Genomic DNA, 27,812 nt, shown 5'->3' on the forward strand with positions numbered 1-27,812 from the left:
TTCTGCAAAATAGGTTTTATTGTTTTCTGTATGGTATTTGGAGATTTAACATTCCATAATATTGCATACTACTCATGTGTTTTGTTACAGTAATGGGCCTTTGGCCTGGATTTAAAGATGCACTATTACTATCTGAAGTCAATACAGGTATTTTAGTTTCTACACATTATATGAAGATCCTGTGCTGTAAGTAACTAAAATATCTCATTTGAAATTTCAGTGACCTCTTGAGGTCGAAGTTAAACTTTACATATCAATTTGAAGACCTATTACAAAAGTCCTCAGTTGTAAAATTTCATAACTTTAAACCAACTGAGAAATAATAAGAAAGACAATAGTGCATCTTTTTTATTTTTTTGAAGACAGACCCGACAATAAATATTTTCCAGTTGCAAACTTGTTCTACAGCTAACTTATTTCTGTGCCAACATTATTACTATTTTCTGATTGCTGCTAGCAACAGTGTTTAAAGCAAATACTAGAAAATTAAAAAGCTGTATGAACCAGTCCTCAGAGAAAAGTGCAATGATGAAGAAATTAGATATGATTCAGTGTATCAAGAGTAGGGAACTGAAAAATAATCTTATGCTTTGCATAGTTGCATAGATTAGCTAGCTGGTATTCACATTTAAGCAGAACAAGTGGTACCCTTTTAATACCAGGACCCCCCAAACCAAAACCCTGGATTTTGAAACAAACTTTGTAAATAATGGGGCACTTCAGTACATCATAAAATGCCCAAATACTCCCCTGCCTCTCCTATTTTCATCTGCTTAGGCAACATCATATTCACACCCCTACGTGCAAATGACTACACCAGAACTGTCCATAAGACATCATCTCTGGCTTTATACTGTTAATTAATGTGCTTTTAAACAAAATATGAAATAAATCCGATGATTAAACAGGAAAGGCCATATTGTACTTTATAGTTTAAAGAATAACTAATGATATATATATATATATATTTAACTTTAGGGTAAAGCAAGTGTTGAGTTTAATTAATGGTTTAATTAGCCAAAGTCCATCAATTTTAGTTCCCTTTTAAACTACTACACTTACATATATCAGAGGCATGAAATATATTTTTCTAAATGCATAAAGTGCAGTCACTAACTGTTCACAGATTAATATACCCACAAAAGTGAAGACATTTTTTCAAAACAAATATAATACTTCATATATCCCCTTCTTAAATTTTCAAGTCTTTTAATCAAGATCTTTATAGTTCAGATTTGGTTTAAGTTAGAGGGGCTTATAAATGTAATGTTTACAGGGTCCTCCAAATAAAAGCAGGCACAGCTGGTTATGTAACATTATCAAAACAAGTTTGTTAGACACAATGGAATACCCTGTTACCTGAATAATTTTTATATATTTTTTAAACACTAGAAGAGCATTGGAATTTAGCACTTACTAGTAATCCTGGTAGACTTCCATGATCACTACCCTGTACTTTGAACCAACGGGGGGAAGGAAGGTCAGTATATGAAATCCTAAAACTCTAAGAGTAAAAAGGGCACAAATACAATCATCTAACATCTGAAAATTTGGCAGCTGTACTCAGTATTATCACACTACTCAAAATTGTTGTATGCTGTACAAATCTAGGTTTAAAGTGTCATTTGCTAAAATATCTCATTATCCAGAGTTCGTAAAGTAACAGCACTCCTTATATACACACTTCTTACACCTCTAAATTCCAGTAAAAAGACTTCAAAAAGAGGTTTCTTTCCTGCCAGTTACATCTTAGTCAAAACTGACCATTAATCTTAAAAAATCCACTTCAAGTCCCACATTCAAATACAATATAGTATATATTGCTGTAACATCAAAGTGAAACGTCTTAGAATCTTAACTTGCACATACAAAAATTCTAAATATAAAATGATACGGTAAATGATACCACCTTGAACATGTATTTTTCAGTGCATTAAGATATTGATTAGTGACAAGCACAGTGCCATAGGATAAGTAATTTGGTGTTTGAATTGCAGCTTTTTATGAAGTATGAAATGCTGCCATATGCCAAAGATTTCACTTAACCCAGGAGTTGGATGTTAATACATTAATTACAGGTAAAGAAACATACATTAGTTAACCCAAAGAATTAATTTCTCCAAATGAGACATACTACTAATATTCCAGAAATACTATATGCAAGTCCAAGCACAGCATACATTTTTCTGTATTCAAAACTGTTGATACCGATATTAGAATTTTGTTTCTTTTAGTGTTTAAACAGCAAACACTGTGTATTGTAGAGCCTAAATATTTAGAATACAGTAACTTCTAGTTAGTTTTGGTGTCCACATACCTAATGCTATTTACAGTACAACAAGTTTTCATTCAGCTGGAGTGATTCTCTATTTATTCTTCACCGCAGTATTTCTAACCAAATGAAAACCGACTTATCTAATTGAAAGAGCAATTCAAGTGGCAGTAGCAGTATTTGGTCAAAAACGTAACACCTACTGTCTCAACTTTTAAGAGGCTACTGTTACTAGAAAGGCAAACATTGCAACGTTTCTCAAACTAAAGTGGTGTTTGGCAGGAGACAGCTGTAAACCATCTGCTTTGTATTTCCAGCTTTGCAGATGACCATCTCTGTCATTCATAATTGCAGCATTCTTGTGGTAACTACAGCAACTGCTTTCACAGCAAAGTACTGTATTTGTGGCTAACTTCTAATGCCATTTAGCAGCTTTAGTTACAGAGCACACATCAAATGACAAGCAAGCTCTCCACTGATTCCAATTTGGAAACCTCTGAAACAGTCCTCTTCCCAAATGATTCAGAAATATGTTTGTTATATTGCGTAATTAGCATTATATATATATCTATTATGTCTTTAAATACATTTTATAAATAAATTCCAACAGTGTGTTGTAAAGTAAATAATGTATGAAGTTTCACAATTTAAATAAATATTTTTCACATTCCAATTCAGCTTCTTACAAGCTCATCTTTATTTCATGCCTTAGTTCTGAAGCAAAGTTTTCGCTTCAATACAAGAGGTAGATTTGATAGACTGGGCAATTCAAGCCTACTGCCAAAAACGCAACTGTCAGTAACTGTATTGCTGATATGCAGTTTGAGACTACATGAAAGAGTCAGAACCACTGCCTAAAATCCTACTGAGTCTTAGCTTAACAGTTCTTGTTAAATCACATTTAAATGCTTTACTTTAGACATTACTCACAGTTGTTTTCTGTACATATGAGAATGAAAAAAACACAAATACAAAACAAAGAACAGTTGTATCTAACAATATATAAAAGTGCATGAGCTGCTTTCTTCATCTATTTCTGCAAAACATACTCAACTTCTCTAACTTTGGCCATAAAGAAAAGACCTCTAGAAAAAAAATAAACAAAAACCTACAAGTGTTTACATTTTATGCTTGTCTTCACTTTAATAGTTTACAGCTGAAATCCCTCCATTGGAGCCTCCTGCTGTTGGAACACAAACTGCTGTTGACTTTCATCCACCTGAGGTGCAATACTGGAATCCTCTTCTTCAACACCAAAGTAATGCTCTATGAGTTCAAAAGCCTTTTGGTAGATTTCTTGGTTTTCATGCCTCTGAAGAAATTCAATTTTATCAAGTCCTAAATTCAAAACAAAACATTTTCAAAATCTATTTGCTTCAGAAGAATTATGAATGCAAAGGCTAATATGAGTATGAAGACTTAGTGGTGGTACTCACATTAAAATAAAAAGGCAACCCCAAAACCATCTAAATTAATTCAATATCAATGATCTTCACACACAATTGCTTTTTTCCTCTCTCTCCATTCTTTCTGCCAAGTAATATGTCTTTTCTTCCATGCTAACTGATCCTAATGGATAAATTAAGGAATTTCTTAACCCATGTATTTCTAGGTTTAGTTTTCTGCAGCACCTTCTGCTGTTCAAACTGGTTTTAAAACTAGCAAATGAGTAACAGTTAAGATGAGAAGGCAGCTACTGTATCTATAAAGAAACATTCCTTATGTACAAAGAAAGCAAAATAGGGAATCAGGATAACACATAACTGCTTCCTGTAGCAATTTCCAAAATCCCCATTTCTTTTCTTTTACTCCTGCAGTCTTCCCCAACACTAAATTCTATCTCCTGTTATGGAGGTGTCTCTGGGCACAGCCTGTTACTTTTTTTCAAATTTAGTTCTATGATTTGAAAATTCTATCTTTTCCAAAGACTTATCATTTGCAAGCTAGAGGGAATAACCTCTGCTCTGCTGGCAGAAAAGTGCCTGGAGTTGAGTTAGGTTAGGACTCAGAACTCCTTTCTAGCTGTTTAAGATAACTCAGTTTTCATTTATGTTGGATTAGGAAGAGCTTGTAAGAAACCCTTCCAATGACAACAGAGGACAAAGAAATAAGGGTGATGTCATCAGCTGTTTCCCCTACTGAACTTGTTCTACTCTACAGTTTCAGTTGCCTACTCAACTAACAACAAAAAAAGGAACTAGACATTCAGTAGGTGAAGTTTTGAACAGACTCAAGAACTTGACAAGAATAAATTCCTTTAAACTCTCCAATACTTATTCCTCTTATACATTAGATTGCAAAAGTATGTTCTTTGGGTATGCATGATTTTAGAAATACAACTCCTTAACAGGGAATTCAGATTTACTGGTTACTTTGCAGAAAAATTAGTACTATCTAGTCAGATGTAACATAGCATCAGCTATTAACTGTTCTAGCTGACTGAAACACAAACACCTGCCAATTCCTTTCTTGTCAGAAACTACAAGAAGATAAGCCTCCATAAATAATGCTGGATTCATTAGGAGCCAGTTTTAACATAAATTTTGTTAAATCAGCAGTATCCAGTCATTAAATTCTACAAATGCAATTTTAGTTTTGATAATCTGCTTTTAATATGCAGTTTAACTCCAAGTCTTAAAAAAACAACAAACAAAACAACAGAAAAACGTACTTCCACAAAAAACCAGAAACTTAATTTTATCATCTGAAGTGGATTCTTGCTATTACTGATATTTACTACACTAAGAAGTTGTTGACTTTGTGAAGAAGTAAAACAAACTTTGATCTCGCATCCCTATTGGTAATGAAACTACCAGACAGGATTATATACTAAACTATATTTTGGGATTGTGTGATAGTTTTGCAAACCATGGCTCCAATAGACTAGAAAACCTACCTGTTCGTTAAATATTTCTGAGAATGTTTCACTTAAGGCACATTTCAGAAACTGACTGCAGACAAAGATATCTTAACATTTTCTGTATTTAATCACTTTTCCCACCATGCTGTTATTATTTTTTTAGTCATTTAATGTCCACTTATGCTTGAAAAGAAGAAACATTACATTAAACTCACCTACAAATTTCAAAATGGTTCATAAGGGATTTAGAATCCAAAATATAGAAATTTAGGTGTGCAGTTTTAAAGTAAGTAATTTCTTACCATATGCTTCCTCTATAAGGGCACAATAAGGATTAATGCCCATTCCATTTTGCTTAGACTCCTGCTCTCCAAGACGCAGAATATTTTCAAGTCCATTCAAAGCCACCTGTACTATTTTTGAATCCATCACAGTCAGGAGGTCACAAAGAGGCTTGGTACAACCTAGTGCTACCAAATACCTTTAGAACAGCAGAAGAACAGAAGGGGTTAGGGGAGGTGGGGGAAGGAGGACTGATAAACTAGTACTTTTATTCTGATATACTACTCTCTCACACATTAGTTATTATTTTGTCAAAAACAAAAAAGTCTGAAATAAAAATTTTCTAAAACCTTAGTCTGAAATACAATTAATACTCTATCCTAATGGGAAAATTTGATATGCATATTCGTAACTGGGCTTTCAGGCTTTTAAATTTTAATATTTTATACTGTCATTTCAAAATGAACTACTGATTCAAATTGTTCAGTATGTTAATGGCATTCAGAGAAACTAGAGAGCATTTTATTCCAGTTATTCAAGAAATCCACTCTTTGTAGTATTTTTAATAGCCACAGAGAGTAGAATTTTAATTAAACTCCATTTTGGAAAAAACATAGGTATCTGCTTTAATGTAACATTGACAGTGACTTCAGAGAGTGCAAAGAAACCACTAAATTTGCTGAAGCCTCTCCACAGAGAGATGCAATCCAACTGCATAAGTTTTCTAAACAACTCTCCCAAGGCTTTCAATTTCCAAACACTGAAACTGTTCATTAACTGTTGAAATTGTGTCTGACAACATAATACAAACTCTATAAAATAACTTCATGAAGGCTTTAGGCATAACACCCCTGAAACCAAATGGCTTCAATCAATTTATCAATTCTACTGCATATATTCTACTTATCGTTCTGAGCTTCTAGGTGATTGTCAATGTTCACAGAGCTTCAAGAAATTAGTTTGCAGGTTTTTCTTGCTCTTGTTTGTTAGGATTCAATTGCAGAAAAAAAATGCCTCAGAAAAGGTACTTAGGCAGAAAAAAAACATACACAATCTTACCTAATCTGTTCAGGGGTTCCTCCTGATGTTGCATTAGTTATGGCCCATGCTGCTTCTTTTCTGGTGCGAAATTCAGCTTTCTGAAGAATTTCAATCAATATTGGAAAAATATTTGCATCTATAACAGCCTAAGAGATAAAATGAGGCTGTTTAATAATAATTAGTAACATTGAGTATACAAAGAGCAAGAAGATCAATACTCTCACTACAGAAGTCAGTAATGCCTCTTCATAGCAAAAGAAACACTTTTGTTAAAAGGCACCACACTAATTAGAAATGCTAAACCGAAATTCTAACTACTCTAACATTGCAATTTGTTGGCTTCTCTCTGGTGAACAGTTGATGACCTTTTTACTGGATAGACCTGTTGAAAAATCATGTAACGTAAGCTCTAAATCTGAGTTTTTGAATTGGAGATCAAGCTTCACTTGATCTCAGCAAAAGTTTGGCCATTTTATTCAGGTTTGTCATCTCCATAGAAAAGACCATTTCTGTAATTGGAGACTGTATAACATTTTCATCTCTAATTCAAGGAGAATTAAAAAAATCATACTGAAATGTATTCCAATTCTGATTTCTCATTTTTGTCAAACAGAACCTTTTTTTCCAGGAAATTCCAGACACCTAGAGAAACAGGCAGGATTTCATAGTTAACGACAAGGTAATTCGCTACTGATGACATCGTCCAATTTCAGCCAAATGCTCAACATTTCCCAATAGGTGGAATTGGTAGAATTGTCCTTTTCACACAAACTAGTCCAGTGAAACGTTCCAATTTTTTTAAAGTAAAATTGCTTATTACAGGTATATTACAATGTGTAACAATGCATTTACAAGCTATACCTGAATCTGAGCTCTATTTCCTGCAGTAATATTAGAAACAGTCCAGCAGGCTTCTTTCCGAATAGATTCCTTGGGACTACTAAGCAAGTGCAAGAGACAGGGTAATGCAGAGCAGTTCAGAATCACCTAGAAAAATTTGAGAATTGAAAATTGTTTTGCATGTATATATATGTATATGCATATATAAATCACATTATGGATAACTTCATAAGAAATGTATTTTGCAACACATTTACACTACTTAGAAGTATGAAAGATAACATCCTGCAAAATTAAAATGCTCAATACGGTAGCATTTGAATAGACAATCCAATTGGATAGATAAATTGGAAAGAATGCCCTCAACTAAGTTAACACCAGAAGAATAAAGACAGGAAGGCTATGTAAGGCTGCTTAAGACTTGAGTATCAACTTTTACACCACCAAGAACTAAATTTTATTTGTTCAGTTGCTTGCTCACTTGTTTTTAAAGCAACAGATATTTTCTATTCAAGTCTTTAGTGAAGTCCACTCCCAAAGAGCTTAAAATAAATTATTTAATTAACTGATTTCTTTATTTACCCTCTACTCTGGTACTATAAGCCTTTTAAGCACAATTTTCTTCAAAACAGGATCTTAATTTTCCTGCATAGCTTCAAGCTCAATTCTGTTTTTTAGGATTAAAAAATAAATATTTGTAACAAATTGCATCAGTCGGTTTGTCATACAAATAGATACCATGTATCATACATACAAATTCAAGGACAAATCAAGTACGAGTATTGCTTCCAAAAAATGAGAACTCTGACTGCATTTGAATACTTGAAAAAGGGAATTAGAATAGAAAAGTGAATCCCAACTAAGGGAAAAAAGTTCTTTTCCTTATCAACGGAAATCAGCATTCATTTCTGTATGCAACATTGAAGTAATCTGCTGCACACAGTGCTGTAAGAAAATGTTCATTCTTGCAGTAATTTAATGATTAAAAAAAACAGTTCAAACTGACTGCCAAGTTAACAGCATAGATTTGGACAGAGTTTCCTTCACTGATGCACACAAATAGCTGTATTAGGTGTGTATTTTATTGCAAGCTTTTAAAAAAATAATTTATACAAAGATTTGTAACCATTTTTCTTCCTGCCAACTTATTTTTCTTTAATGAATTAGTCTTACCTGTGTTTGAATATCATCTCCCGTAACAATATTTCCAACTGCTCTTAATGCAGGGGATACCACCTTGTAATCATTATGCCTGGAGAGAAATATTGCTTGGTATTACCAAGTGCTACAGCATAATTTTGCATTTTCAGTGAACAAATGTTTACTTCAGGTACTAAATTTTTAGTTATAGAGAAAACAGCATTATTTTGTCCTATTTAACCAAGTTTAAGAAATGCAACCAAATGCTGGTTCAAAGAAAGGGCACCTCTGTGGAATGACAAAACAGAGTAATCTATCTGTCCAACAGACTCACTTCACCCAGCTCAATTATTGAATACGATACTGGAACCTGCATCATCCACAGAAAGTGTATACTAAAACTTAGCAGCCCTCTTTTGTAAGAGAACTTTCCCCTTTTGTAAGTCAATAACCTTAGAAGCCAGTATCTGAAGCCCCCATGCCCACATTCAAGTATATGGTATGTAGGGGAAGAAAACCTATTCAGCTGTCCTACAGCATCTACGCAAGAGAAAGCAACCTCGCCCTCTCCTGAGAGCTGTACAAATGAGCTTTTCACAGAGAATTGTGCTAAACTGTCAGTCTTGGGAACTACCATCTCTGACCTACTCTGTAGTCCCCATGTAAACACAGGAACTTAGTCTCCCTTTCTAGGAAAATAATGAACCATAAAACAAACATACTGGAATAGTTCAAAAGCAGCCCAAGCCTGCCTCTGGACTTTGTGAGTTCAAAAATTCTTTCAACTACATCTCCTAGAAAGGTAAGGAAACAAAATATAACAACATTAAAAAACTTGAGCTGAGAAATTTAGTTACAATTAAAGCTTCATCTTCAGTTATCACCTTCCTATTCTTCCACATGACTGAAATTATGAAGAATTTTTTTTTTTTGAAATATAAAAGACTACTTTAGAGAAAGCATTTTTCATTGTTTCATTGATTCCTGGCAAATTTCCAGGAGTCAAGAAACCTAGCAAGCAAGTGAAAAGGTGTCAGACTGAAATCAAGCTCATTATGCCTCATGAGATAAATTCAAACTATAAGTGAAAAAACAAAACTAAGTTTGAATTCCTTAATATTAACATCGCTATAGGACAGTTAATGGCGAAGAGGGAACTTACATCAACAGCTCCACCAATCTTCGACATACTCCAGAATCAATAACAGCTTGGATTTTATCATTAGGTCCATCTGAAAGGTAAGAGAGGGCCCAGCAAGCATCTGCTAATACATCCGGGTCACTGCTAAACAACAGTCTTGATAAAACATTTAAGCAAGGAGCAACCTAGGTTAAAGAAAAATGTTGCAAAATTCAGTGTTTTATATTTTTAATCTTTCAGAGAACATTTTGAAAAGGAATAACTCTGCAAAACTATTTACTGCCAAAGCACATGAGTTCAATAATGAACCAGGACCTAGGTGAAACATATCCTGATTAAACGAGATAACCAAATCAAGTTGGTGGATTGGCTAAGTTTTTATTAAGAGACTACGTATTTATATACCTAGTGTAGTACCTATGTAATTGCACAGCTTAAAACAAAACCTGCTTTTACATGTAACTAGATGATCGGGAATTACTGATCCTTTTTTAAAATCACTTGGAGAATAGAAATTCACAGTAACAATGCTTTTTGATATAGAAGTACCAGAGGTTATTTGTAATAACCAGTTTACAGTTGTTTTAACATAAAGAATCTCAGAGTAAAATCAACATTCACTGGAATAAATCAAATAAGCTATGGCTAACCTCATTTCAACTGTTAGCCCTGACCCTCACGTCCTCCATACAAACATATGGAGCAAACTGAACCAGACCATCTTACTATCAGTTGAAACCTGATATGTTTTAGCTATACAGATGAATCTCACAATCTCACACTTTGTAGAACTTAATTCTTTACCTTGCCTTGGTTATACAATTCAGCCTCCTTTATGTGTCCAGCTGCTGCTATTGAAGTTATTCTTACTAGCTACCCACAGGCTATCCTTTTTCCAACAAGGTTAAAAAGGTTTAAGCAGCAAGAAACCTTGCTTTTTTGCTACTGGAACAAAATACTACTTACAGATATAAAAACTGGGTAGAGCAATAGTGAGGTGATTAATTGACATCAGAGATCTCCCTTCCTGTTAACCTCTCTCCAAGAATTTTTAAGTAGCAATAACAGTAATCACTATTCCCTAACTTTCAGCACATTCTCTCCAAATTACCTTTAATGAGTATTTAATATTGGCCTAATCTACCATAATATCCAATGTTCAATTCCATCTTATATTGTCATTAACATTACCAGAAGTTAATTTCATACTCAAAATAAGAAGCTAATACCTCTACTAGTCTTTACATTACTGCCTTCCTAACTGGAGAGAGGTGGAAGTGGAGAGCATATAGGCAAATGACCTCTATCATAGCAGTCTGAATTAATTCAATTTTCTGCTCTGTGACTACAAGAGAAACCTTATTTCTTCAGCATGAACTCACATCTTATTAAACAACCATAAAATTAATAAAGAAGAAAAGCTTGAGTTATAACTCACACCCTGTAAAAAGTTCTGGAGAAAACACAGCTCAAAGGGGTTTGGTCCTCGCTGAATTACTTGTCCATCATTTCATAGCAATGAATGACTACCTGCATCTGACTAAGTAAGATCTCAGGCTTTTAAGTAGTTTGATTTTTTTTGCCTGACAGGTGTCAAAGTAGATGATTTTGTGCAGATACAAGAGATGGTCAAGACTGTGTGATCACATTGAAGAGATAAAATCAAGTCTATCTCAAAACTCAAAGATTGTGTCTAACAACATATTACAAATGTAAATCTTCATTTTTCTGATTTCTTGAAATGAGTACTTCATTATACCTTACTGAAGTCTGGAGGTGGATTCTTTCCTCTACAGAGATTTGAGAGCGCCCAGACCGCATTTCTAGTTGTTGTAAGACGATTTGAATTTGTTAACAGTCTGTCAAAGAGATGTAATATTAATTAAAAATAAATAAATAGTCACTTTTCATTGAAAAAGTTACGTCTTTTTCTCTTCTATTATTACCAACAATGCCTCATAACAGGAAAAAAATCCTATTATTTTTGAAAAATCCTATTAGTTTTACTGTTTTTGCTGAATAGACTGTGAAAGATTCAATACCTGAAAAATCAGGTTCACTTTCAGATACATATCAAATTGTTTGAAATCTTTAAACCCTTAAGTCTTTGAGGAAGATAATTACGTTATTTTAAGCTATTTTACAAATGTTTTATAGTATTTCAAGCAAGAATAAGTTGAAGAGTATTTGTGTTAGGTGAAGTTCTTCCCTGCGATGAAGCTCCTTTACATCCCGTTATAAGTGCACAGTAAATACTGGAACAGTAATTCTAGTGAAACCTTCTGGTGTAACAACTAGTCCACACAGGTCATCTCAACAACCAAATGGACAGCAAGACTGGAGCTTGGAGCTACTGGACAAGAGTAGGGAAGGCAGGGAGGATAGCCTACTGCACAACCAGCTGGAATCACAGAAACATACGTATGACTTAAACCACCTCTCTCCCAGTCTATATATCCAGAACTCTGAAATTTCAGAGTTCCACACATCACAGAAACTTCATACTTGTGATATAAAACTATTCTCTTTTTGCAGATATTTGAAACCTTCTAGTCACAGATGAATTAAAGATATATATGAAGCTCAGATAATCCAAAATGTTAGGCTCATAGAAATAAAACGAGAAATATTCTCAATTTAGCAAAAACCTTAAAGTTTTAAGTTGAAGTTTAGCATTACCCATATCAGTAACAATTTAAAATACTTACTCCAAGAGTGGTGGTAATATTCCACAGTTTAAAACAAAGTCTCTGCATTCTGCATTATCACCAGCAATGTTACCAAGAGCCCACACTGCCTTAAAAAGTAAAGCATCCAAGTGAGTTTATACATGCTTGCAAATCAACATTTACAGATAGTCTAAGTATTTTTATAGTAAATGCTTTGGCATCATGAAAGTCTGCAGTATCACTCTGACTATAAAATTTCAGAAGACTACTGATTTATATATGACTTTGTGTAAGTTCAGAAAAAAAAAAATTACCTACATTTGAAGTTATACTTTCAAGAAAACAGTCTTCTGTTCTGAAAGTACACTGATTTAGATGCTTTTCAATAAAAAAACATATATAAAACCTTTTAAATAGTTACATTTGCTCACTATGCATTCACTGATGTACTAAAGCTGGCTCAAAGCTGCACACAATGTTTAAGGAATAAAAAAAAAAGTTAAATCACTAACATAAATTTTCAAACATTCCAAACTCATGCTAAATAAAAGCCAGTTTCAAAAAGCCAGTTTTTTTCCAATTAGGAAATTAAGCTGCATGGAAACTTAGACAAAATCCACAAACATTGTTTTCTACTACATTTTTTGTATTTTCGTGTTTTAGATCCTCTCAGCCTATAAATAGCACAAGAAGTGAGGTGCTTTTCAAAGTATTCAGTAACATAAAATAAAAAACAGGTTCAAAGGGACTTGAAAGAAACAGGGAAAAAATAGCATGAGGGAAAAAAATACACTGAACGTGAATTCCTATCTTTCTGGAGCCAGATCAGTAAAATGGAACTCAAGACCTCTTTAACCAGACAAAAAAAGATTCATAAATTAATTTTATAGTTACAAAACACTGAAAGGAAACAGTTACCTGCTCCTGGACATCTTCATGTTCTGAACTAAGCAACTTAATAAAAATTGGAACAGCTCCAGTTTCAATTACGACTTTGGTGTGCAGAAAAGTTCCAGAGGCTATGTTTGTCAAAGCCCAAGCTGCTTCAAACTGTTGAGCAGAAAGAATACTATCTCAAACAACTCAGAATAAAAAAGAATAAGTTCACTGAAAACAGTTTGACATGAGAGTTGCAGAGGTGACTTTTCCAACTTTTTTCCTTTCCACTGAAATGCGGTTATTACTATTATTTTCTTCTATGGAAACTACCATAATCTTTACCGACTGGCACAAATTCCTTTTGTTTATGCTACATACAGTTGAATTATTTGTTCTAATATCCATGAGCACCATGCCTAAGTGCCATTTAGCTGGCTAACAGAAATAGGTAGTTACGCCTATCACACGTTATTTAATTTTCTTCTAAGAGTTTAGCCTTTTGGTTTCATGTATTTTTACAGCTAAAATTTCACAAAAGAAAAAAGGTACTATGCTATAACCAAAACATAAAGCAGATTCCACTCACACATCAATGCTGATGCTCTCAATACACCGCTCTCTTGAACAAAGACTGTTTCCCACATCCAAGAATTTGACCAGCTGAATACATCACCCTAAAGACTACTGTGAAATTCACAAGTTGGGCCACAATTTCAGTGGCAATAATTAACACTTCAGACAACTAAAACTTACAGCTTGGATATATAAAAATAATTTAATTATGCTTTCCAAAACTGTTCTGGGCATTTCTAATCCCATTCTGAACCACAAATTAGTACCAGCCAAACTCACCTGCAGTGTGTAATTCTCATTCCTCTCTAGAAATTTCACAAATCTCTGTACTACTCCTGGTTTTTGGATGACTTCATCTATGGGTGGATTAGGTTCTAGATTACAAAAATAAACATATTTGCGTAAGTCTAATGGAAAAGACCACAGACATTATTTTTCCAGTACGACACAAAGCAAGAATACGATTCTCAGGAAGTTCTTACCATAAACGTTTAGCAATCATTTTAATCTCAAAAGAGAGAACTAAATTTTTGGCTTCAGAAGACTGCTGGATCATCTCCATGAAGTGCTATAATTTGGTAAACACCCTATTGTGTATAATAATAGTAACACACACAATTACCCATTGGCATGTTAGTAGCTTGTTACAACACTGTTCCTTCAATCAGGAACTCAGATCAGCAGTTACTGTTACATACTACTTTGTATGAACAAACACACCCTTGTACAGCAGACTGTACAAATACCAGTATTACAGGCTGCTGGTCTATTTAATGTCTTGAATTTCAAGAACAACAAAGTTAACACCATTCTTTGACAGGCATATCACTTTTACCCCCTCATATACAGAACTAGAATCAGAAACCCAATCACTGAGACAAGCACTCTAAGTACTGTTAGTGTGCAGTTTGTTACTGCCCTGGACACTTTAATCAAAACATCCTTGCTTTTGTTACTTTGCCTGAAAAATTTAACATTAGAATAATGAAGTCTTTTGTATTTAGCCATTAGGTTTGAATGGATTTGTTAATGTTTTGCTATGAACACTTGAAGCATCAGCAAACTATTTTAAAGAGAAACAAAAATACATGTTAACTGATTCTATATGACTAGCATTCATAACAACATAGAAATAAAAAAGAAATGTTTACATACCTTTAGATAGCAATTTTCTGAATTTCTGAGTTGCTGTGAGCTGCTGATCAGGATCATCTGAGAAAATCATCTGCACCATATCTACTGTAATAACTTCTTCCTAGAAATGAAAGGAGGACTTCTTAGGTCTAGCACTAAGCACATAAACAGCTAATATTCTAAACATATTCTAGAGTAATTACCTCTGGAATAGGTACAGTAGAACTGACATCAGGATCCTGAATTGGACTTTCTACCATAGATTCTTCATTTCCCGGGAGAGAAACATTTCGGCGTTTAAACAACTGAACAAAGAAAAAAATGTTGGGAATATATCAAAACTTCGCATAGAAAGGGTACTGATGACATACTTGAGCAAATGTTTTCACCAATATTAGCCGAAGCATTTCAACTACTCACCTTCCCAATCATCCATGCAAACGGTTGAGTACAGTAAAGTTTGAAGAACAGAAAGGAGAAAAACACTACTACACATAAACAGCACTGTAAGCCTCCAGGGAAACCCTCAAGTTCTTTTTTAATTAGAAAAGATCTATAAATGTCTCAACTGTAGGAAAAAGAATCATAGAACATCCCAAGTTGGAAAGGACCCACAAGGATCATAGAGCCCAACTCCTGGTAGACACAGGTCTTCCCAAAAATTCAGACCATATAACTAAGAGCATAGTCCAAATGCTTCTTTAATTCCGGCAAGCAAGATGCAGGTCTTCCATTGTTTTATCCCTCATAATTCAGCATTTATATTTAAGCAGAAAATAGTATTCCACAAGCTACTTAGTTCGTAGGCTGAAATCATCAACACAGAGCCACAGTCTATGTTTCAGCACACCTCATTCTGTTAAAGGGGGGAAAGTCTAAACTTTATGTACCTATGTACCTACATCTAGCACACAGTTTTACAAAAAATAAAACACTTCTAATATAGTTGGAGGAAAACATGGTATAATTTCAAGGTGAACTTTCGAATTATGTAACCTTAAATGTTTTGTGTGTCCAAAAATCACTTTGGCTTCATGAACTGACTATGCTTAAAATACATACCTGCACTTTAGTGTTTAACAGGCTATACTTAATGAGTGCCTCATCATTTTCTGGCACGCAAACATAGCATTCATTACCCTGTTTTCTTCCAGAAACCAAACCTATTTATTATTTTGTTTAGTCTTGAATCCACTACTACACTTATAGTCTGTAATAATCAACAATTCTAAGACTATGATGTTGGTATCCTTAAAAAATAAACATGAGAATCCATGGAGTGTCTCAGATTTCACCTCTAAGCATAATGGTGAAACCTCCTACTAAGTTCTGAAGAACATTTTGTCCTGAAAGTTGTCTATAGATATCTACATTTCGGCTGTCACATATGCCCAAAATTGAGTAAGCAGCTCCATGTTTACATCTAGCCATACAAACAGGAACCTAAAACAAAGCATTAACTCCCTCATTCAACACATTTCTGGATTGGGCACAAACCTAGGCACTAAACAACTGCAGAATCCTGGACACAAACAAGTTTTAATTACATTTAAATCCACAAATGGAAGAAGAAACAATATTCCTCTTTTTAGAGGACCAGCTGGTCTTTCTAACATTCAGCAATGACGAGCCAGATCCTGCTTGAAACATATAAACTGTTTTTTGTTTAGGAACATGGCCTATCTACAATTTATAACTTTTACTGGAGCAAAACAATCTCTTTTCCCTGCATAAACTTGTTCCCGACAGCGCAAAAACTGCTGACAACACTAGTCTAACAATTAAGATTAAGGTATTCTCACTGTTACAAAAACCAGCATGGGAAGCAACCCCTGTAGTTATATATAAAATTTAACTATGTAGTACTTATTACAAAATACACAAAACTTTCACCAGAAGGTGCAATTCAGATGAATTCATTCACAGGTAAATACTCCGGTAGGATTCTACTTCCTTTTCTTACCTCTCTGACCCAACTAATACAAATTCTTTTTCCAAGCAGTAGCACCACTCTCCCAGGAGAAAAGTAAGCATTCCCGCCTCAGAGGAGACTGTAGATCAGTGCCTGGGACACTCTCTAGGTGTTGGGAGACACAAGTCTGCCACTTTAGACCAAGCAGAAAAACAAACTGTATTCCTTACTTTCCAGACAACAAACTACTAAACATTTTGGAAAAGGAACTACCACCAACCATAACACTATACAATGCTCCATGCACTCGGATCACTAACAATTCAGTAAGGACAGCTGCAAATATTAGAAAAAAGAGTCTAGAGACCGCTATTTGTTGGCTACTTTACTAGGCTACTGATAACAGCTCTTGAGCAACCTGAAGTACAGCTTCAAAGATGAAAGCTCCCCTCACCCCTAGCACTACATCTTTGGCCCGAACTCTAGAACGGAATCCAGCTTTTCTGATCCTTATTAGATACAAGGGTATCTTTCAGCCCAGTCCTACACGTCTAAACCTAGATTAGAGATTAAATTTAAGCCACAGGTATCTCCTCGTGTGCCCTTGTGATTTAAAAGGGCCTCTGCTCACTGTTTTTGCTCTTTGATCCAACTGAGAGGTACCTGGTGCTCCCCAAGATTGCACAGAAAACCTCATGCTTTGGATTCTGCTTCACATGAAGAATCTAGTCAAGGCCTTTCACATATGTGAATTTAACTTCACAAGCACTTAACAGTCAACAGTTCATGGAGGTGCTTACCTGTTCTTCCCTTTTCTGTTTCCGAAGCTGGATTCCTTCCTCTTCTCTTCGTCTGCGCATTTCTTGAGGATTAAGTGCATTATTCTTGTAGCTTTTCATTCTGAAGTTATCCTTCCCCGGGCTTGACATGTTGTCTATTAAAGAGAAAGAATTACTTCAAGAGGACAACAAGAAAGCAAACCTTCCATCTCCTGTGCTACAAAAGTATCTAACAACTCCTATATGTACACCTGTAGCTGTTGGCGATATCCAGTTCATCAACAAAAATCTCCAAGAGAGAATTCAGAGAAAAATCTTTGCCTAGACAGTCATTTCTAAACTGCAGATTAAATTGCAGGTCATCTCAGCGATCAGACACTTCGTTAAAGGGCATAACCTAGTGCCAAATTAAGGTACTGATCTTATGAGCAAACTGTAAATTTTTACACAGGAAAAGCAAAAACACTATTTTGCTGAATTTTGACATAGATTTGAAGGAACTGTCAGCAAGTACAAGAGCTTGTTTTCCCCTCTCAGAAAGTAGACATCAAGTGTATTCAAAAATAAGGACAAATCCTAGAAGAAAACCTGCAGTAATTACTGCTTCATTTAACATCCCACTGCACTGCTTCCTTTTTTTTTTTTTTTAATGCCAGTTGCACAAACACAAAGCAGGATCTAAAGGCGATGCTAAGTCTCCTTTTAATCTGTATACAGAAAAAACTCTGCAGAAAAAAAGGGGATCAGTAGCACCCAGAAAGGCATACCCTTTTCAATTTTAAGTTAAAAAAAAAAAATTGACTCATTTTAATTAACGTCTCTTTTGATGTGTAAAGAGGATGGGAATCTGCCCATCATTTCAGACGCATCAGTTGTGGAAAGATAAAAGCAATACAACGTGATCTGTCACCGAAATGATCAAACTGACTGAAAAAAAAGGTTGTTAATAACCCAGTGCTAATTTTCAAAGCTAGAACCGTAGCCTTCATCTGAGGAATAATTAACTGTCAAAAACATGGTTCAAGACTCCAAGCAAACTCAGTCGTATGAAATTCTTGATGAAATTCTTTCACAACAAGACCACACGCAGAAGAACACCTTAACTACGCTTCTAGAGCTGTGCCACACGTCAACTTCCACAATGAGATTTGTCTTTTTATTTGCAATAGCAGCAGCACCGAGGGCTGCTTAGTAACAAACACAGGCTGGAAACAGGCCCTCAGCCCCCCCCCACCTGTCGCGCACCGCCCCGTTACCGGCCCGACCCCCCCGGCCGAGCCCAGCTCCCTCAGCCCTCAGCCCGCTGCCCTCTCCCCTCCCGTCCCCTCACAGCAGCCTCCGACCCCTGACCGGCAGGACGCCCGCGCCGTGCCGGGGGCGCACAGCGGCTACCGCAGCCCCCCACCCCCGTGAGGCGATGCCCGGGGACTCACCCATCGAGGCGCAGCCGCTCGGCGCCCGCCGCCTCCACAGGAGAAACGGCGCCCGGCTCCCGGCGTAAGATGGCGGCCGCCGCCCCGCCCGGGGGCGGGCCCCGCCGCTCCCAGCAGCCTCGGCGGGAGGAGGAGGAGGAGGAGAAGGAGGTGGCGGCGGGCTCGGCTGCCCCGCTGGGGAATGGCGGCGGCGGTCCCTGTGAGGCGCTGAGGCGGTGGCTGCCATGTTGGTGTGCGACGGCTGCGGGCGGGCGCTGCCCTGCGAGGCGGCGCGGCGGCACCCCCGCTGCCCGCCCTGCCAGCGGCTCCGGCGGCACTCGGCAGCGGCCCGGCCGGAGGCGGCGGGGAGGGAGTCGGGAGCGCACGGGTGGAGGCTGCTGGGTGCCCCCGCGGCGGGTGAGCGGCGGAGGGGATGGGGGGGACCCGCTGAGGGAGGGGGCGGTGGTCGTGAGGGTTGGGCATCGCCCCCGAAACCGGCTGGGCGCTGGTCGGCTCTCAGCTGGAGGTAGCCATTAATATATTATTTCTGTTGGTGTCAATAATGCAGGCTTTGAATAAGTTAGTTGCGTACGTACGAATTTCTCTTTTCAAAATATCTGTATTAAGGGTGGTTATTTGTTTTTTTAAACGCACGTAATGCATTCATGTTGGTTCCTGAAACACTTGGAGTGTTACGCAGAATGTTGCAGGTGAGCTCAGGTTATTATAACATCAAATTCCCTCCCAGCCAGTCACGAGCTTTTAGCTTGGGCGAATGTTCTCCAGAACAAGTTAACAAAAGCACATTACATCCTGCGTTTTGTGAATTTAAGAAAGTGGAAGTGACTCAAAAAGAGAGCACTGAAGATGGGGTTGGCTTTGTCTCGGTGCTGACCAGTGACAGACAGGATGGCAGGCTGTGAGTGAAATACAGGAAATACCACTTAAACTCAGGAACACTTCTTACTGTGAGAGTGGCCAGTCACTGGAACAAGTTGTCCAACAATGTCGTGATGTTTCTGTCGTTGAACTTATTTGAAAAGTGACCGGAAAAGGCCCTGAGAACCCGAACCTGTCTGGCCTGACCCTGGTTTGAGGGACTAAATGATTTCTAGAAGTTCTTTTGAACCTTAACTGTTCTATGTTATTCTATTTCTGTGTTATCCTATTTCGATGTTATTCTATGCTATGTTATTCTAAGTATTCTTCCATCAACAGCACAGATCTTTAATAAGAAGATCTGACGATTCAGACTAGGCACTTCTTAATAACAATATTATAAGGACTGTGGTAAGTTAAATGGGATAAAACTTGATTAATAGAAGGAAAAGGTTTTCAGGCTTGTCAGGTATTTGTGAGATATAAAATGGTTAACAATAATAGCTGTTTAGCATGTGCCGCCTTTCTGTGAGGAATTTCAATGGCAACATAAAATTTCTTAATGTATTTTTATTTTAGACTGTATATATCAGTCGGGGGATGATTCTCTCTCAAAAAGAAAACCACACAAAACCAGGAATTGCATTAAGCAAGAAACTGCATTTCTTTTTTTAGACATGGGAAATGGTGAACAGCTATATGAATGTCCCATATGCAGCCTTACCTGTACAAACCTTCAGTTTCTTGAAGAACACGTGGATTTACACCTAGAGGAACATAGCTTTTCAGAAGGTATGTGAAAGGATACAAGCTTGATAATCTTTGAAAGCATTTGCAGTATTTGCATGTTGCAGTATAGAATTTCATACAAAATGTAGAGTAAGCGTTTCTATAAAAAGAGAACTGAATATACCCATAATGAAATTTATACTAAGTATTATTGCTTGCCCAAGTGCTCTACATATGCAGAAATATGCTTGTTAAGTAAGTTCACTATGTGTTAGACAAAACTAAAACTTAGAGTGGAAAATATGTAAAAGATAGCAGTATTACATATATTTTCCTAGCTCTGTTGGAGGATTATGTACATATTTCTCAGAGAAGTTGTGGCTGTCCCATCCCTGTAAAGTGTTCAAGGCTTGATTGGGTGGGGTTTTGAGCAACCTGGTCTGGTGGGAGGCATCCCTACCCATGGCAGGGAGTTGGAATTAGATGGTCTTTAAGGTCCCTTCCAACCTAAACCATTCAGTTATCCTATGGTACGGGGTTTAGAGTGGTAAATATCCATGTAAAGAGTTTAAAATCTATACCTTTTGATAACGTCTTTTTTTTTTTTTTTACTCAATTCTTTACTCCAAATGTTCATGCTTGTTCAACAGTCATAGTGATAAGGTAAAGGAATCAAAATAAGTTTGCCTTATATGCATGGCTAATAGTAATCTAGAAATTCCTTACCCAGTCCTCTGAACCTGTTTCTTTTTGTCACTGCATTACGAGGTTGCTAACAGCAATCCTAGAAGCTAATAGGTCTGTGATGTTCAGGAAACTAGGATTTCTTGCTAATAATTAAGTGAAACATAGTAAACAAAAGTTTTACTAATAGTAGAGGTGTTACTTGAACTATTTGTCAAGCAACAGCACCGTGACTCTGCATACATTTTGTGGAAGTCAGGAGTCTGAGTCTTAGTAGACTGAATGTTGTCAGTCCTGTTTAGTATTCCTTGCTAATAGCTCAATATAGTGTGGGATCCCTCTCTGAAAAGTAGTGCCTAGTTGGCCTTGTTTATGTCTGCTTAGAAAAGAATCTTTAAATAAATGATCCATCAAAGCATTATTAACCTCCTGATCAAGTCCTCTGTTCTTGAATCGTTACTCTTGAATAGGTGGAAACATGAGAGATCTAGAACTGGCTCAACAGCTCCAACATGAAGAAGATAAACAGCAGAGGCTCGAAGAAGAAAAGCGGGAGAAGGAAGAATTTAAAAAGCTACAGGTACCGTAATGTTTCAAAATGGCAAAATGTTGAAGAGATGTGCCATTAGAAGCTGATCATGTTGAATTTGTTATGTTTTGTTTCCTGGATTACATGAAAATAAGAATGCACAGGTGTGACCTAGTAATGCCAGTCAGGCTGACTGTGCTGTGTTGGTGCAGGAGTGGCCTGCAGGCAAATTCTCAGCAACCCTGATCTTGGCACTGGTGTGGGGCATGCCTACCTCAAGCTACTTGACTTTACTGCTACCCTGGGCCAGGTGCTACCTGTGTGTGTTGCACTGCTCTCACCAGGCACCCTGCCACCCCATACTGCATCCCACCCAGCTCTAGTGCTCTGCTTTTCGGCACAGCCTGGAGTATATTACCTGGCAGAGTACCTGAGGTCTTGAGCATCCTGGCTGTCCTCTTTCTGGACACCATCATCTGCTTTAGTGAGTGCCCCACCACTAGATTCCCTCTGTCTCCTACCTGACAGCACTGATAGCATCGGTTTCTGCACTTGCTACCTTCTGGTAATTGACTGCCTCTGCCAATGGCTGTCAGCTCAAGGGGGAGCAGGGAGATGTGTCTGCTCTTCCAGGTATAGCTGTCCTAACTCTGCATTTCTAGTCAGGAGTGAAGCTTGGCTTTCAGCTCTAAGAGGTTGTAAATCTGAAGATCTTATGTCTCAGTGTTCACTGTTTTTCGTTGTTACTGATGCAACTGGTGCATGCAGCCTCTTGCATCATTAAACATGAATTTTAAAAACGTGCTTTTAGTCATGAACGTTCTATCCCTAACAGAGGCAGTATGGCTTGGATAGTTCTGGAGGCTACAAGCAACAATTCCTAAAGAACATGGAAAGGGAAGTTGATAGAGGAAGGATGCACCCTTTTGAATATCACAAGAGAAAAGCTGACATGATGGAAAGTTTGGCTGTTGGTATAGATGATGGGAAAACAAAAACCTCAGGTACAAATGCATTTTCAGCAACTAAGCATGTAGCTTAGTCAATGCGTTTGATGACCAAAGCAGTTTTTAACAAAGTATTTCAATACTTAGGATTAGAATTAGGATGCAAATAATATTAATCTGTGACAACTTAGTTTAATAATTTAATTTAAGTTTGACATATTCTTAATCCTTTATCGAACCTGAAGACTTGTGGAACCTTGGAAGCAAGTTAAGAGCCCAAATGCAATATGTATCAGAAGTTGAAAATCTCTTACTGAATGAGGGTTGTCTTTGGGAATATGCTTGTTTGCTACTTAGTACCTTTTGCTTCCTAACCTAATTTAGCTGTTAAAATTCATAGCCACTTTTTATATTGTGTTTCAGTTAGTTGTAATCTGTTTCCGGAAAAGTAATGTTTTTTTACAGATAAACTTTATATTTGTTCTTCTAGGAGTAATTGAAGCATTGTGCAAGTACTATCAGAATGAAAACAAAGATGTGAAACGTGTTTGGCTTTCAGCAGGAGTAGATCACTTCCACTCATCTTTGGGTGACAAAGGCTGGGGTTGTGGTTACAGGAATTTCCAAATGCTCCTTTCCTCACTGCTGCAAAACAGCTTGTATAATGACTGCTTGAGAGGTATTAATCAGAATCCTGACTACTTGTTTTGCACGTCTTCAGTGACAACCTATTGATCTGTGTTTTACTTTTTCATTTATACAAGGCTTACTAGTGGCATACCCATTGGGATACCCATTTTTATACCATTTAATGCGTATCCCATTAAATGTTTCCTGTAACACTAAACCATACCATGAAAAGAATCAAAGGCATGACTATTGGCAAGGCATTATGTGGCCGAAGCTTAACCTTTGGGTTTTTTTGGGGGGTTATCTTTGTAACGTCAATTAGCTCTTACAAAAGAGGCTGGATGGGTTTGATGGACTATTTCAGTAACTGTTGCTACAGTTCAAAAGCTTTTCTGTTTCAGATACTGCACTAATTCCTAGTATACCGAAGATTCAGTCCATGATTGAAGATGCCTGGAAAGAAGGCTTTGATCCTCATGGGGCATCTCACTTCAACAACAGATTACGTGGTTCCAAGGCATGGATAGGAGCATGTGAAATTTATTCACTGTTAACCAGTCTCAGGATAAAGTAAGTATTACTTTTTCTGATGTTGTTTTTAAGTGATAATTAAGCATATATCTTTTAAGGGTCAGAATTAAGGTAAGAATTAAGCTATTAAGCAGAAGCCATCGTAGTGGTTTTATATTTAAACTGCCTATAAGTGAATAAGATTTAGTGCAGTGTGAAAAGTTGTGTAAATACTTACGCAGATACATAAATTGAATAACTGTTTTGGTCATTGAGACTTGGTGAGGAATTGTGCCACATAAGCTTTTAATCAATATTTGATTTTATGCCTAATTTCGCTCCAGGTTTAGTCTCAAGAAGAATCTGAATTTCAGCTAGTCACTTCACGTATTTAGAATTCTTAATTTGGCTCTGTGCTGTAATTCTACAAAAATCAAATGTTTTAATTTTGGCAGACTTCATAAGCTTATTAGGCTTATTAGAGTCGAGTAATTCTTTGCCACTGAGTAAATACTGTGGTCTTGAACAGTGCATACTGCATTGCTTTGTACTTATATATTTTCTATGCCTGTATTTAATTAAAAAAAAAAAGTGACAATTACCACTTGATGCCTGCAATTACTGTTGTTTACAAAACATTTTTGGTGTAGGAGGAAGGGACTAAAGTGAAATTTAAAACAAAAACAACAACAAAAAAAACAACCTGCTTCAAATTTATCTGTTGCTTTTATTTTAAATGTTTTATAGGTGTCAAATTATTGACTTTCACAAACCGACTGGTCCAGCGGGTACGCACCCTCGTTTGTTTGAGTGGATTTTGCGTTACTATTCTACAGATAATGAAGGTGCTACAAAGGTAGTGTGTACTTCCAGACCGCCTATCTACTTGCAGCATCAAGGTCAGCATCACAGTATACTGGTTTCTTACTATCCTCTATCTTCATCTATATGTGCTGCAATTCAGAGCAGCATCATATGTTCCATCTTCATTTAATTGAAGGCCTAGCTTTATTTACTGTTAAACTTCTAAGAAGTAAATGTAACATTAAAAAGCTTGTATTTTTACTGATGGAAAAGCTGGGTGTGAGCAGGATCTCAGCATGTTGGCGTCTGCTCTACACTTAAAATTACCTTATTAAATTTCAAGTATTATGTTCCTTGATCTGAAAATAAATAGTATGCTACAGACAAGTAAATTGGATTTTATGTGTGTCTAAAATACTGAAAATCTGTTTTGAAATTAGGTCACAGTCGTACTGTTGTTGGAATAGAAGAGAAGAAAAATAAAACCTTATGTTTACTACTGTTTGACCCGGGATGTCCTTCTCAAGAAATGCAGAAACTCTTAAAACAAAGCACCGATGGTCCTGGTCTCAAACTACTTCGGAGATTTGTGGGTGGCTTAAAAGAAAAGCAGTACCAGATAGTTGCTGTAGATGGCATCCTCACACTGGAAGAGAAAACGGTAAGTATTTCAGGAAATAGTTTTTGTAAGAAAACATACAAGAATCTGCATCTCCTCTTTCAGACTCAAGTGTGTGTGTGGTCACATGGTGATTTGTTTTCACCTATTCAGTTTCCTCATTCTTTGTTTCCTCTACTTTCTGCATGTTCTCCGTTAATTGAGTAATCATTAGGATATCCAGAACAGAACAGTTTTGCATGTAAATGGGTGCTACCTTGATATAACTGACAGCTCAGAAATCTCTTATGAAGCTTACACTTGCTTGCCTATGTAAATTAGGCATTTTTTTTTTGCATTTTTTGTAGTATTCTAAATAGCTTATCATAGGCATATAAGTTACATGCAGAGCATTCATAGTACAAAAGTACATTCAGGGTGTTTCTATTTCAACTTTATAAAGCTGTGTGACATCTATCAGTATTTGATAATTGAAGAAAAAGGCACATGGATACTGAAGCCTAACCACTCAATGTCTCTTCATCTTGGGTAATAGAACTAGCACGTTCTGCTTTCTTAGAGTAGTTAGAATGTAAAGTATTCAACATGCAGCTCTGATTACCTTAATATGTTCAAGCTGTCAACATTTATTATAAATCCTGTCTAGATGATTCACATTGGGCATTGTAAGTTCTTTGGACCTTGAAGTTCTTTCAGCTGAATGTCAGATGTAATCTTTTTCTTAAGTTTCCACTTCCCTATGTTAACAAATTGATTTGCTGGATCTGTGTTCTGACTCCGTGGTGTCTTATGCACACTATTCAGCATCTCCAAACTTCAGGACAGACTTTGTGTAAATTATGAAATAACTGTTGTCTGAGTCACCTGCTGAAGTGTCTTTAACAGCTGTATATTGAAATGAGACATTATCTAAGTGCTTCCTGTCCGTGAACACGTCAGAAATAGCAGCAAGACACACGCTCTCTCTTACCCTTACTGGCAAAAGCATTAGAATTCAGGTCACTGTAATTAAGGAAGTGTGTCTTGTAGGGTTGGGTGTTTCTTAATTCCAAAGGTTTGATTTAAATTTTAAAATTGTATTTGTTTTGAGTTTTATCTAGAAAAATCACAGATGAAATATAACCTCTTACATGTTAGTGAGCTTTTCAAATGAATGGTTTAAAATGGTGTAATAGTTCATTAAACTGTTCTCTCTCCTTTCTCACTCCCCTACCCACACTTTTTTTTAGGCTCGCTGCCATGCTTCTCGGGTCTTAACATCAGAGAAGATTCCTTAAAGGATGCCTTTACTACCTCTTCCTGGAATCTGTTGGGTGTGAAACATTAAATGGATGGACTGTGACCCTAACTTAACATTTTCTAGACTTAAATTATGCCTTGAACTAAGTTTCAGGGGCCCTGGAAAAGCACAACACTGGCATTAACCTGTAGTTTTGATCTTCAGTCAAAACACTTCTGTCCAGATGAATCTGTAACTCTTCAGTTTTAGTTCTTACCTTAGTAGAAAACTGGGTATTTTCTTAGTTGCTTAAATTGAAAATTAATACCCACCTTCCTGTACCAAACTATTTACCATAGTTCACTGTCAATAAGTAGTGGGTAAACATACCGTGAAGCTACCTTTTTTTTTTGGAGTGCCTGTTGAAATTTACCTCTGTAAATATATTTATACCACCTCTATGGCTAATGCTCCATCTCTTACAAAATTTGATCAAATATCTATTACATTCTCTGCAACTTCTCCTGCAACTACTTGCAAAGTACAGAGACAGTTCGCTGACTTCACGTGGCATGGTTTGTTCCACCAGGGATTAATTTGCTACTGCACTTCTTTTTAATTAGCTGGCTTCTCTACACGCACCACCTGTAAACACAAACGTGCTTATGAGGTGGGTCAGTGTTAGTGTGGGGCATGAGACCGAAGACAGTGGTGTCCAAAGTGTGGGGTGTGTGTGGTCCAGGGGTGTGTGCAAGACAAACCGCAGGGGCGTGGAAAGAAAGTATTTTTTGTACTGTGAATAAATAAAATACTTTTTTTAAAAAACACTGTTTATTTTGTCCTTTTTTGGTTATAATTTCTATTTATGTTTTCTGATTTATAGCTCAAAGGGGGCTCTGAGACATGACTATTGGGCAGGAGCTCTGTTATACGGGCTTAGTGCCATTGAAGACAACGGAGCCATTTGCTGAAACAGGTGCCTTGGGCCTTAGAGGTGCTATAGTGTATCTAAGATGTTGCTCTGACTGTAAAAGTCATGTTTCTCTAGCCTGGTAGCTGGAGGCCAGGGTGGAGTGCAGGGGGTCTCACATTGCAAATAGCTCTAGATGTTTTGTTAAGCTATTGAATCATCCCATGACATTCATTTAAGGAGTTTAGGTACTTCCCTCTCATTTGGATTACTGCGTGTTGATGCCTTGATGTAAGTGTTGGGAGTTTTACCATTAACCTGTTTGTCTCATAGCTAGTAGTCTCTAGTGAATGGATATGTAAGGATGTTGCAATCCATACCTTAGTAACATCTCAAACATGCATGAAAGTAAAAACAA

General features: G+C 36.8%; 2 protein-coding genes across 2 annotated transcripts; one reads left to right on the forward strand and one right to left on the reverse strand.

Moving 5' to 3' along the window:
* Positions 1–19,097, reverse strand: KPNA5 (karyopherin subunit alpha 5). Its single transcript, XM_068677643.1, has 14 exons — positions 18,956–19,097; positions 17,544–17,677; positions 15,035–15,136; positions 14,853–14,952; positions 13,977–14,071; positions 13,164–13,295; positions 12,285–12,373; positions 11,336–11,435; positions 9,598–9,761; positions 8,469–8,547; positions 7,317–7,442; positions 6,474–6,601; positions 5,435–5,613; positions 1–3,610 (listed from the first exon to the last, which is right to left on the reverse strand). Exons 1-14 carry the CDS (start codon positions 18,957–18,959, stop codon positions 3,423–3,425), a joined length of 1,620 nt encoding a protein of 539 aa, XP_068533744.1. The 5' UTR covers positions 18,960–19,097; the 3' UTR covers positions 1–3,422.
* On the forward strand, positions 19,070–27,309 carry ZUP1 (zinc finger containing ubiquitin peptidase 1). The gene is made up of 9 exons (XM_068677644.1): positions 19,070–19,351; positions 20,489–20,605; positions 21,697–21,806; positions 22,591–22,759; positions 23,193–23,381; positions 23,734–23,902; positions 24,590–24,741; positions 25,087–25,307; positions 26,495–27,309. Exons 1-9 carry the CDS (start codon positions 19,180–19,182, stop codon positions 26,540–26,542), a joined length of 1,347 nt encoding a protein of 448 aa, XP_068533745.1. The 5' UTR covers positions 19,070–19,179; the 3' UTR covers positions 26,543–27,309.
* The last annotated feature ends 503 nt before the right edge of the window (positions 27,310–27,812 follow it).

Source organism: Anas acuta, chromosome 3, assembly GCF_963932015.1.
Source record: "Anas acuta chromosome 3, bAnaAcu1.1, whole genome shotgun sequence".
NCBI lineage: Eukaryota > Metazoa > Chordata > Aves > Anseriformes > Anatidae > Anas > Anas acuta.

Coding starts and splice junctions, on each gene's coding strand:
- KPNA5 (XM_068677643.1), bottom strand. Junction 14,072..14,852: donor CAGAAAATTGCTATCTAAAG/GTATGTAAACAT, acceptor TTTGTAATCTAG/AACCTAATCCACCCATAGAT. Junction 3,611..5,434: donor CCTTATAGAGGAAGCATATG/GTAAGAAATTAC, acceptor TTTTGAATTTAG/GACTTGATAAAATTGAATTT.
- ZUP1 (XM_068677644.1), top strand. CDS start 19,180: ATGTTGGTGTGCGACGGCTGCGGGCGGGCGCTGCCCTGCGAGGCGGCG. Junction 19,352..20,488: donor GCTGGGTGCCCCCGCGGCGG/GTGAGCGGCGGA, acceptor TTCTTTTTTTAG/ACATGGGAAATGGTGAACAG. Junction 25,308..26,494: donor TCACACTGGAAGAGAAAACG/GTAAGTATTTCA, acceptor ACTTTTTTTTAG/GCTCGCTGCCATGCTTCTCG.